This window comes from Humulus lupulus, chromosome 5 (assembly GCF_963169125.1).
Source record: "Humulus lupulus chromosome 5, drHumLupu1.1, whole genome shotgun sequence".
Lineage (NCBI taxonomy): Eukaryota > Viridiplantae > Streptophyta > Magnoliopsida > Rosales > Cannabaceae > Humulus > Humulus lupulus.
Window position 1 is genome coordinate 244265738 of NC_084797.1, and position 12634 is coordinate 244278371.

Here is a 12634-nt window from a genome sequence, read left to right on the forward strand (position 1 = left end):
GAAAATGAAAAAAACAATGTGTATAAGATGAGAGTTGTTATAGGAAAAGGTGAATGTAAGAATGTTGAAAGTATTGTGTTGTTGCTACGTACTTTGTCTGCCACATGAAACATTCCAAAAATTATCCTTATCAACTCAACATGGGCTGTTTCCTCTTTGGCTCAACTACAACTACTTTTATGCTCTCATCACATCAAAGTTGCAATGATCTTAATTTAAACAAAGACTAAAAAACCAGAGGAGGAACTCACATTGATAAATGCAGGAGCTTTATAAAGCATTCTACTACTACTACTACTAAAACTATATATGTACATGATAGAGTTGAAGATTTACATGTATATACAAAATCAGCCAAAGAGTCCATTGATTGATTGTTCTTTCGAGGTTGAATGTGGCTTACTAGTTACTACTACTAAGGAAGAGAAAAAGAGAAAGCAGAGGTGGCTTGGTGTGCTAACTTAAGAGAGGCTTCTCTGGATCGAACTCACTTGCAAAGCCATCGCCATGGCCACTGCTGCAGCTGCTGTTGCTGTATGTGTTGTAACCCTCTTTGCCCTTTGCCCATAGCACGAAGTACAGCCCCGTAAACATCAGCAGCATACCAGCAAGGCTGTACGTCCACATATATAGCAATATCATATAATTATATTGTTCATATTGGCAAAAGTTCGTATGTTACACAACACAATGCATGCATGGGGTGGTGGGGCAGCTTTACCTTCCTAGTTTAAAGGACTCTCCTAAAGTGAAAATAGAGAGAACCACTGAGCATACTGTCCCAATGGGGTTGAACATGGACACCAGAACAGGCCCTCTTTTCTTCATGGCCCACCCGTTGAAGCTCACACATGTCCCGCTCACTACACCTCCCTGCACACATACACGAATAAGTTGAGTCGAAAATCAGAGCCTAATAATTCAAACGAGTACCGTTTCATGGTACTTACCACGAGAGAGTAGGAAATCAAGTTTGATACGCTGAGAACTGGAAAGCCAGACTCGAGTTTGTGGTACTGCAGTATTTGGAGGGCTGCAGTGAGAAAGCCACCGAGCAAAGATGTAATGGCGCAGAGAGACATTGGAGCAGGAAAGTCACCCAAGGTTGCAGCCTGAAGGACGACATTGGTGGACAAAACAAAAATGGCTGCCATGAGATAGAAGCATCCTATGATCTTGTCCTTGTCGAACAAAACATTGAGTGGTGGTGATACTGCCATTCCACTAGTCTCACTCTGTCTATTACCACCCACTGCTACTTCTGCTTTGGCACTGTGCATTATGCTCATTGTTAGAGCGCCTGCCACGCACAGCAATGTCCCTGCTATCTTTACTTTGCTGTATATGCAACTCAGTTTCACTTTCTCTAATCTGTCATAAAACAACACAATACAAATACAGTTATCATCTCCCCTTATATGCTTAGTGTTTATTGACCTGTAAACAGTTTTAGGCGCGAATTCTTTTATGACCGTGTATATTGTAGCTATTATCCTGCAGATTTTCAGACAATTCCGAATAGTTTACAGTACTGAAAACTGGTTCAAACATGTTAGTTTTTCACGCGCATAAAAATAAATTAGTCACGCGTGCAACAACATGTTCGAACTGAGTTTTTGGTACTGTAAACTATTCAGAATTTTCTGAAAATCGCGCCTATGCTCTAAATAGCTACAATAAATATGGTCATACAAAAAAATCGCGCTGAAAACTGTTCAAAGGTCGAGAACACTGATAGTACTATCACATTCCCTTATATTTATATTGTTCTAAGTATTAAGGCCCAGATGTTCTACCTTAAAGCCCAAGCAATTACAAAAATTATGCCCGGAGCTAGGTTTGGCATGGATGTTGCCATTGCTGGTGATGTTAGATTGATACCCTTTAGCAGAAGAGACTGGAACAAAGTTACCCTATACCAAATATAGTAAACCATATTTATTTCAGGCCATATTTATTCTATTCTATAATGATATTGATAAAGAAAATTCAATTAATTCACATACCCTCCAAAGGCTATCAACACCAGCTGAATTAAGAGCTTCAAGCTGAATTTCTTGGGCCATTTGCTTCTGCAAAAAAGGGTGTTAGGTAAGAAAAAAAATCAAATTATGAGATGACCAAAACTTCCATTGCTAAAGAATTAATGCTTCGATGAGACAGAGATAATAATACCTTTCGAAGAGAAAAGCAATGGGAGAGAGGAGGAGGAAAGTGGCAAAGGAAGTGTAGATAACAATGGTAAAAGGGGTAAGGCCAATTGACATAAGATAACCCATCAATATAGAGTTTCCAGCATACACAACTTGGATTCCTATCAAAATACTTATTATTACCACTTCTTCAAGCACATCTTTCTTCATCAAATGATCCATCATTCTCATCTTCCTCCTAATTGTTCTCCTCTCGACACAATCCAGTTTTCTCAGTTTTTGAAAACAATTTTCTCTTCTTGTAATTTGTTTGGTTTAAACTTTGAACTCAGCTAACATTCATGCCTTTGATGACGAGCCTCCCCCTCTACCAGTCTTTTACGAAAACAAAGGATGTCCCTTTTTGTCTTTTCACACAAATTTTGATGAAGAATATTGTCTTGGCATCAAAGTCTCTCTCATTCCCTTCCAACTTTTAATTTTTTTTAAAAGGGATTGTACGAACACCAAGAGAGATTGCTTTCGCCTGTTTCTTCAGAAATTTTAGGACAAATTCAAATCACACTAGCTAGATGGTCTCTATATCTCTCTTGCTATTTCTCCATCTATCTAAAAATGTAGCAAAGGCTATATTTAGTCAATCTAAAATTAGATACCAAGAAATGTAATATTATGTGTATACTATTTTTTTTATTTGATGATTGTTAGTAATTTAGTTTATCATACCATGCATCATTAGATTTTGCCACGGTTACTAAGGAGGTGGCGTTGTGTTGTAACTTGGGTGATGTGTTCTGTCTCCATACAAGTCACAACCTAACCTTTTTCTCCATTGAATTCTGACCCAACTTTTTTTTTCTTTTCTTTTTAATGTCCCCATGATTTTTCTTAGAACTCATTCATTGCAATAGGTTCCATTTTGTTGACTTGTGGACAAGAGATAGATAGAAAGATACCACCAAAAGTCAGGACTAATTTTAATGAGTGATTGGTAAAGCATTTAACTTTGGTAGAATCCTATGTATAAGTAGAAACCTTTCATATCTAACTTTCGTATGCCTAAATAAGTGATCTTTCTTTCAAAAAATTCAATCTTGAAGGTGGGATTATAATGACTTAACTTTTCTCTTTCTTTGGTTGGTTGGTTTGTTGGTTTCATTTCATTGCTTTATAGTTTTTAACACAACAAGGTACTACTAGTATGTCATAAACTCTAATTATCGTAGCTATGCAAAGATTCCTATTCAATAGATTGGTCCAAAAGAACCTACTTTTACATTCATTATGTCCAAAAGAACATCTTTCTCAAAGTGAGCAGGCCTTGTTTGAGGCATCTTCATTACTTAATTCTGGTGGTGCTAAAGCAGATTGGAACACCTTGGTCCACATGGTACGAGCTTCGACAAACATGAGCTGGGGTTTTTATTGTCACCAGCTTCATAGCTACATTCTACGATCTGGGTTTGGCTCCGATGTCTCTATCTCCAATGCCCTGATTCGCTTTTATGTAACAGTTGGTACTTTGAATGGTGCACACAAAGTGTTTGTTGATATGCCTCATCGTAGTGTTGTCTCTTGGAACTCTATGATTTCTGGGTTCGTGCGCTCTGGCCAGTTTAGTAAAGCATTGGATACTTTTCTTGAATTGGATAGGTCCGATATTTTTGCTGACTTGTTTTCCTTGACGGCTGCTTTGGCTGCGTGTGGCCCACATGGTCTTTTCCGGTTAGGCCGGTCAATTCACTCTAAGATAGTGAAATCAGGTGTCGAAAATGGCCTTGTTGTTTCCAATTGCTTGATTGACATGTACGGGAAATGTGGCCCTATTAAAGAAGCAATGGTTGTGTTCAATAATTTGGTTGACAAGGACATAATCTCTTGGAATTCTGCCATTGCAGCATGTGCTAAAAATGGAGACTTGAAACAAGCAGTTTGTTTATTACAGCAGATGCCTAAACCTGATACAATCTCATATGATGAATTGATAAACGGGTATGCTCAGTTTGGAGAGATGGAAGAAGCTATTAAGATTTTGTCAAGAATGCCAAATCCAGACTCATCTTCATGGAACTCAATAATTACAGGATTTGTAAATAGAAACCAAGCAAGAGAAGCTTTAGATGTCTTGTGCAAAATGCACTTAGAGAATATAAGAATGGATGAGTTCACATTTTCAAGTGTTTTAAGTGGAGTTGCAGGACTTTCAGCTTTCACATGGGGAATGTTGATCCACTGCTGCACTGTAAAGAGAGGTTTTGATACATCTACTGTTGTAGGAAGTGCTCTGATTGATATGTATTCCAAATGTGGGGAGGTAACAAAGGCAGAATCAATTTTCAAATCACTGGCAGATAAGAATTTGGTCACTTGGAATGCTATGGTCTCTGGCTTTGCTCACAATGGAAACTCTTCAAGAGTACTCGAGCTCTTTGAGCAGCTGCAGCTGGAGAGGAATGTGCAGCCCGACGAAATCACATTTCTTAACGTTTTATCTGCTTGCGCGCATAATCAAATGCCATTCGAAACAGCATTTCAGTACTTTGGAATAATGATCAAGGACTATGGAATTGAACCAAGTATTGAACACTGTTGCTGTATGATCCGGCTAATGGGACAGAGTGGGGAGCTGAGAAGGAGGGCAGTGGGGCTAATCTATGAGCTGGGTTTCGGGGGTTCTGCTTTGGCTTGGAGAGCTCTGCTTGGTACTTGTGAGGGTTGTACGGATTTGAAGTTAGCAGAGATTGCAGCTGCAAAAGTGATAGAGTTGGAGGGTGACAAGGGTTATGCCTACATTGTTATTTCTAACATGTATGCATCTTATGGCAAATGGGACGATGTTAAGGCAGTGAGGAAGTTGACAAGGGAGGAAGGAGCAAGAAAAGAAGCTTCTTATAGTTGGATCGAGGTTGTCCCTTACTCACCTTCATAATAATGAAACAATTACAAGAAATAGTCATAGGAGTTTTTAAGAATTAGTGAAATTGTTACTTAAAACCATTTTTACTAATTTACCATACATGCCAAGCCTGGATGTAGCATTCAATTGAGAAGCAAATCGCTCCCATCACCACCAAAAGAAAAAAAAACTTTAAGATCTTAAGTTGTAAAGGCAAGAATTGAAGATAATAAGAAAGATTGTTTATTCAATTAGTACTAATATTGAGCATCACAAACTGAAACATTATTTCTCAATCACAAAATATCATGTGTTGGATGAATTTTGAGCTGGAATCATTGTAGCTACATGGTAAAAAGCTGGAGTTTTACTAAGTAAAAACTATAAGAATCTTTTCTTCTAGTTCATCATTATAGCTTCTTGTCATAGTGAGTCTTCATCGCGCAAGTCGCCTTGGAACCGACAAAGCAAGCTCTGAATCAATACTGAATGATTTGAGTCACAACACAAGTATTAAAACACTGTTATAATGCAACAAAATGAATATTGCAGAGTTGATGAATCAATCTCAATAAGAAAATAATGTAAATCTTGTCATGTCTCCATGATATGTTCTAAACATTTTTTTTAAGTAAAAATGGAAGACAGTGCCCACCACCAAACACAGCACACATGTCTCACGTGCCATCAATTGCATCTGGGGAAAAGGAGAAGCTATGTTATCATATCAGGGTGTACTCTATTCACTAACAACTGAGTTACTATTTAGTGCTAAATGTAAGTCAAAAATTTGAAATAAATAAAAGAAAATTGGCAAAGGCCCAAGATTCCAAAGGCCCCCCAGCCCAGGCCCGCTTTCCTCCCAAACCCAGTGACGTGAGCCGAGCCGTGAGCCACCGAGCCGAGCAAACCGCCTGACGCCTGCCATCTGCCACGCCTCCAGCCGACACCTGTCCTCCAGCTCCTCCTTCAGCCAGCCCAATGCATCAACTCAGCAGCAGCCCACGCAAGCCCAGCATTGACCCAAGCTCATCCAATGTATCCTTCAGGCCCAACTCAGCAGCAGCCCAACAAGCCAGCAAGCCCAGTTGGCCCAAAGCCAGCTACGTGGCGCCTACCCATTGGCTGAGAATGGATCAAAACCCACATCTGCCACCAGACACCTTCAACCCATATTTTGTAGGTATTGGACATTGCAAAATTACCATTTTGAGCTTTAAAGCTCATCTTTTTTGGTGCTTTAGAAAAATGGCATTTTGACCATGTACCAAAATAACTAGGTTAATATTTATAATAAGATTTGATTTTTCAAAATCATATTTTATCATTGATATTTCAGATTTATTTTATAAACCCCATTTTGTTGTTTAATTTCTTTTTAGTCATTTTCTCCCTCTATAAATAGAGACTCTTTCTTCACAATTGATATGTAATTTTTAGGTAGCAAAACTCTACCAAATTTTAGTCTCATTTCTCATATTTTCTCTCTAGAATTTCATGAGAATGTCTAGCATAATAGGCTAATATTCTTAGGAAGGTTGTGATGATCATATATGCACTATGAATTTTGGTATTTTTGATTCACTATGTACCTAAAGTTTATATATTTGAGTGATTTATTTTATTTCATATCTATTCCTTCATTTTGTTATCTATATATATGTTTGCTAATAGTATACAGATTTTGTCAAGCACTTTCTATATATTATCAAATTAGCAAAAATAATATAGATAATATCTTCATCATTTTCTCCATCTCATTCATATATATTTACTTTTGCTAAAATCTATATAGAATTAGTCATGCTCTTTCTATGTATTTTATAAATAGTAAAAGTAATATTTGTGTTAAGTTTTATGTCCAATCTTTTATTGCATTATTGTCAATGGTATAATGTCATTTTTAGATTTCTCATAAGATTTATCTCATATTTCCATGGTAAATAATAATAATCACTTAAATACATTTTTGTGAAATATATTTGTGCTTCAATGTTAAATCTTCCAAATGAATAGTTGGGATGTGAACTATCCATTTGTGTAATTTTTGTGAATCAAAGATCCATATAAATAAGTATGCATATTGGTGACTCTTGATCATTCCTATTTGTTATCTATTGTTACATCACACTTTATTCTATATTTATTTCTAATTTTTAAATCTAAAAAATAACAAAAACATCACTTGTTCTGTTTTCCTCACATTATTTATTTCTTAAACTTTATTTATTAATTAACTTTATTTTTTTGTCTCCTTGTGGAATCGACCGCCCGATCTATACTACAACCACCATTAAATGGAAGTCACGTTTGGGCGTTAAACAGTTTGTTTAGTCATCAAATTTGACTCACTTTGCAGCATCAGCTTAAAACTTGTTCTAACTAGTTATGGTGGCATTTGATAAAAAATTTGTTTTTTATTTTTGAAAACAAAAAAGAAAAGAGGGAAATTTACAATTATATACTTAGAATATAAAGTATTTACACATTCAAATAAATTATTTACACAAATATCAGTGCCACATCAGTATAGCATACCAGATTTTGGAAAATATTGGGAAATCCCGCTTCCTGAATTTTTTGTATTTTCTGAGTTGTAAAAAGTTACATTTTGGTTGCTTACGATATCGATAAGATACCAATTGGTCACTTATTTATTAAAAGCTTTATTTTTAGATCATATTATTTAAGTACATTTTGGTTACCTCCAAAACTCATTTGTAGACATCACAATATACCAATTAGTTATTTTTATGTTAAATTATGATATTTTATTATTTTAAGATACATTTTGGTAACTCGTGAAACTGGTGAAACTCGTGAACCCATAGTTCATTTATCACAGTTCTTGGGATTTTACATCAATAAGAACAGTAAGTGGACGTAGGTTATTACCATTTACTTAGGCTGAACTGTAACGCCCTACTACCCAGGGACCGTTACGGTGTGCATTTTAAACAGTGTTAAACTCGCTAATCGAGTCATTTGGCCATAATCGTATAACTAAGTATGATTATCAATTTAGGGTTAAATTTTTTTGGTTAAGATACAACGTTTCACTAAAACGTTTACTGTATACATTGGGATCCCAAAAATATAATTTAAAGGTTAATTACAACAAAAGATTTACAACTAGTCGACCTAAGCAGCAAAATAGGGTTTAACCCTAGTTCCTCTTTAAACCCTCGGCCGTGGTGGTCGAGCAACCGCATATGTATACATTGTCACCTAAGCTCTCCATCTCAATGATGGTCCAGCTTTCTTTTGCCTTTACCTGCACCACATAGCACCCGTGAGTTGAAGCTCAACAAGAGAAACTTAATATGCTCATGAACAAGTAATAACATATTACTAAATCATAATAGGCGTGTCTAGCAGTAATAACCCTACTCATGCATGCAAGAAAGTACAAATAAATGTTTGTGGAGTCCTACGCTCCGAGTAGATGACTAATAAGTCTCTCGCTCTGAGGTAGATGACTAATAAGTCTCTCTGAATATTTGACTAATAAGTCACTCTCTAAATAGATGACTAATAAATCAATCTCTGTAAGATGGCTTAGTATATGACTAATAAGTCTCTCGCTCTGAGGTAGATGACTAATAAGTCTTTATGAATAGTTGACTAATAAGTCACTCTGAATAGTTGACTAATAAGTCACTATCTAAATAGATGACTGTTGAACCGTTTTTTTTATTTTTTGTTTTTTATTATCATTATTAATAAATAAATAAAATAATAATAATAAAAGAAAAAAAAAAAAAGGGGAATTGGTTTGGAGTGAATGAGAAGAAGTGGAAAAAATATCTCCACTATTCTCTCCACCTTCCCACTTCCCATTTTGACCACTTTTCACTTTCTCCACTTTCTTTTTACTTTAACGTAAAAATTAAGTCTACAAAAGAGGAGAACAAAATCAGACAGAAGAAAAGAGAGAAGAAGGAGAGGAGGAGAAAAGAGAAAATTGATATTTTGCATCAGGAAAGAAACAGAGAAAAAAAAATCAAATTACAGTATTTCTTCAAATTGCTCAAGGTTTCACAGGTAAATATCTATCCCTAAATTTATATTTCTTCTTCTTCCTGAGCCCTCTCTTGCTCCATGATGGAATGCACTCATTCCTTTCTCTTCATCTACTATGGAATGCACTCATTCCCCCAAAAAAATTGACGAATGCACTCATCTAAAAAATCTATGGGATGCACTCATTCCACTACAAATCTATGGATGCACTCATCCAAAATTTTATGGGATGCACTCATTCCACTACAAATCTATGGATGCACTCATCCAAAATTTTATGGAATGCACTCATTCCATTACAAATCTATGGAATGCACTCATTCCACTACAAATATACTGAATACACTCATTCTGCTCTAAATCTATAGAATGCACACATTTTGGCCTTAATTTTTTTTAGACTGTTATGTTGTCAAAGTTATCACAAAATCTTAATTTTGATAAAAAAAAAACAGTTAAACAAAATTAATTGGCTAAACAAAGAAATTGTCTAAAATAAATTTTGTATTGGCTTACTGCCTAATCATAGGCTTTGTAAAGCCAAATTGCAAAGGTTGCAACAACTAAAATGCCATATATTCATATAGATATATAACCGTATATGTATATGATCAAATGGGTCAAGAAAAAAATAATAAGAAAGATTATCATGATTCACCAAAAAAAAAAAAAAGGAATCGTGATATACATATATGTATACACATATTTAGGAAAGATCAATATGAATATACACATACAAATCTATGAAAAGATTTATACTGTTATGATCTAAAGTCTACATGTAACGCCCTACTTCTTTAGAGCCGTTACTAAGTGAGTTTAAAACGTGCATTTAACTCGTTAATTGAAGTTTTAGGTCAAATGGTGTAATTAAGCCATAAATAGAGGAAAAGCTTTAGAAATAACAATTTCCATAGAAAATCACAAAAGTTTTACACTTGGGATCCCAAAATACAGTTTAGAAATATTTACAACATTTAAATTGAACCAAGTCGACTAAACGACAAAATCTAGGTTTATTTACAAGCATCTCCCAAAATCCTCTGGCTGTGGCAGCCAGGCTGGGCAAACATGTACACGCCGCCTCACGCCTACCGTACTCATGGTTGGTTGACTTTCTCTTTACCCTTACCTGTACCACAGAGCATCTATGAGCCGAAGCTCAGCAAGAAAACCCACAAACAGATAACATATGCAACACATATATCAAGCATATAAACAGGCCACCATCGGGCTAAACACATACGGCCTAGCCGTCCCAGGCGTTTACCAAGCCCTGGGTTCGCGGACCGAGCCGTGAGGATATCCCAGGTATCCTCCTAGGGACCCGCCCTGGCAACTCGCACTCCACGTGCTCAGCGCTGCTCCCGGCCCCTTGCCGTACTCGGCCTTGCACTCAACGTGCCTAACGTCGTTCCCGGCCCCCCTGCCGATCTCGGCCTACACCGTTTCCGGCTCCTGCCGATCATTCACATAATAGCACTCATATCATAATAAACAAGTATAGAATACTAACAGATATAGTTTAAGGGTCACGCCCTGCAATTCAAACATATTGGGCTCCGCCCTGCATACCAGTTCTATTCAAGCACATTGGGCTCAGCCCTGCATACAAGCTCTATGGGAACAAGGGTTTTCTTACCTGAGTCCCGAGCTCTCCGAGCACCGATGTCCCGAGCACAGTCCTCTAGCTCGAGCCTTGTCGAAACCCTAGTCACAATACAATAACCATATCCATCCATCAAGTTCTAATCCATTAAATAACTTCGAGCCATAACTCTAACCTTCGGGACCTTAAATTCTATCAATCCGGGTGATAAAATCAATCCCAAGCCTTAACCATTGAGTTCCCAAGCCTAAGTACCCCTAGAAAAACACAAGCTGGCACTAAGGGCCGCGGCTCTACCCTCAAGCGCCGCGGCTAGCCTCAAAACAGAGGCTAGCATCTCACTGACACCCACACTGGCCGCGGCGCTTCCACCAAGCGTCGCGGCGCGCATGCATCCTCTCGGCCTCCCATGGCCGCGCGCGCACGGGCCGCGGCGCGCCCTTCCCAGGGCCGCGGCCCTCACCTCCGAACCCAGATTTTCTCACCATCTCTCTACTCCTTTCCTCAAGCAAACTCACCCAAAACTTAGCTAACAATCCTAGCTAACCAACACAATCATTTCAGCTCAACAACAGCACCAAAACCCCATTGAATCCTACTCCAAAGCTCAACCAACACACTCAAGAACAATTCAACTTACTAGCATGCAAACTCTAACAAACTAGCATCAAATCTAAGCATAAACTCCAGAATTAAAACTTACCCCTTGCTGAATTAAGCTTCAGAACCAGTTCCTTATACTCCAATCCTCAAGCTCCCTAAATCCCAGCTGATCTCCTTAGGCCTTCAAGTTGCTTCCCAAAGTTTCTTTGTGTTTGTCTTAGAGAGTGAAAGAGAGAAATAGAGATATGAACTATCCTTAGCTGAAAGAAAAGAGTAAGTGTCGGTTCTTAAACTTCTAAACAATTCTTCCCTTTTGTTTTATTCACTTGAGTCTATGTGATTACCTCAAGGCTCGGGGTGCCCAAAACGTCCCCAAGGGCAAAATGGTAAATTTTCCCAATATTCCTTCCTAGACATTCTATCCTCAAATATATCTCCAAATATTTATTTTCATGTCCCTATAACCCCATAACACACCTAGTACCCAAATTACCCATCGACTCGCCCCGAGTCGGAATCTCAACCCCGTTGTGACTTTCTGGCTAACCGCTCCCCAAGACTATCTCAGATCTTGCTGCACAGACATATTACATATATATATATATATATCATTTATCGCATTTATGCCCACAATATCCAGAGGGGCCCACATGCACATTTAACTCAACTAAACATGCATCATTATCATATATTCACATAAATCCACACATAAGCATTTATTGCCCTCCAGGCACACTAATCAAGGCCCTAAGCCTGATTAGCAAATTCGGGTCGTTACACTACCAAAGTTGTGCGTTTTGATAGTGTCCAACAGAAAAAAATGTGTTTTTTTTCAAAGCCCAAATAGAATTGTGGCAAATGTAAAAAGAAAAAAAATCAAAACAAAACTTTTGGCCCAAATATAGTTTCAAGGTGTTATACCCAAAAATTGGAGAATGCATCCTAGGAGGCTAAGGAGAATGCATTCTAGGAGAGCTAAGGGGAGTGGTCCTAGGAGACCCCAAGGAGGATGTGGTCTTAGGAGACCCCAAGGAGAAAGTGGTCTTAGGAGACCCCAAGGGTGTGTAGGAGGCAAGCCTCCCAAGGTTTCCTAAGTGTTGGCTCGAACGTGTCCAAGGTAAGTAGCTAAGGAGGAGGAGTCTCATGCAAGAGGATGGAGACTTAGATTTTGATAAGGAGAGCCTATACAATGTTCGATCGGACATGTTTGGGAGATGCTAAAGGAGAATGCCTTGAACTTGTCCAAGGTGAGATGTCATGGAGGAGGTTGCCTCAATGTTGTCCAAGGTGAGGTGCCAAGGAGGTTGCCTCAATGTTGTCCAAGGTGAGGTGCCAAGGAGGTTGCCTCGG

General features: G+C 37.9%; 2 protein-coding genes across 2 annotated transcripts; one reads left to right on the forward strand and one right to left on the reverse strand.

Annotated features, from left to right (window-relative positions):
* Positions 1–227: 227 nt before the first annotated feature.
* Positions 228–2537, reverse strand: LOC133778748 (WAT1-related protein At5g47470). Its single transcript, XM_062218764.1, has 6 exons — positions 2176–2537; positions 2007–2072; positions 1797–1913; positions 951–1371; positions 722–873; positions 228–613 (listed from the first exon to the last, which is right to left on the reverse strand). The coding sequence occupies exons 1-6, from the start codon at positions 2382–2384 to the stop codon at positions 457–459; spliced, it is 1122 nt and encodes a 373-aa protein (XP_062074748.1). The 5' UTR covers positions 2385–2537; the 3' UTR covers positions 228–456.
* Positions 2538–2751: 214 nt separating this feature from the next.
* Positions 2752–5268, forward strand: LOC133778746 (putative pentatricopeptide repeat-containing protein At5g47460). Its single transcript, XM_062218763.1, has one exon. It carries the CDS (start codon positions 3382–3384, stop codon positions 5080–5082), a length of 1701 nt encoding a protein of 566 aa, XP_062074747.1. The 5' UTR covers positions 2752–3381; the 3' UTR covers positions 5083–5268.
* Positions 5269–12634: the final 7366 nt, after the last annotated feature.

Excerpts from the sequence above, each read along its gene's own strand:
- LOC133778748 (XM_062218764.1), bottom strand. The coding sequence starts at position 2,384 with ATGAGAATGATGGATCATTTGATGAAGAAAGATGTGCTTGAAGAAGTG. Across the intron at positions 2,073-2,175 it reads ATTGCTTTTCTCTTCGAAAG|AAGCAAATGGCCCAAGAAAT; the intron begins GTATTATTATCT and ends CCTTTTTTGCAG. Across the intron at positions 1,372-1,796 it reads GTAATTGCTTGGGCTTTAAG|ATTAGAGAAAGTGAAACTGA; the intron begins GTAGAACATCTG and ends GTTTTATGACAG.
- LOC133778746 (XM_062218763.1), top strand. The coding sequence starts at position 3,382 with ATGCAAAGATTCCTATTCAATAGATTGGTCCAAAAGAACCTACTTTTA.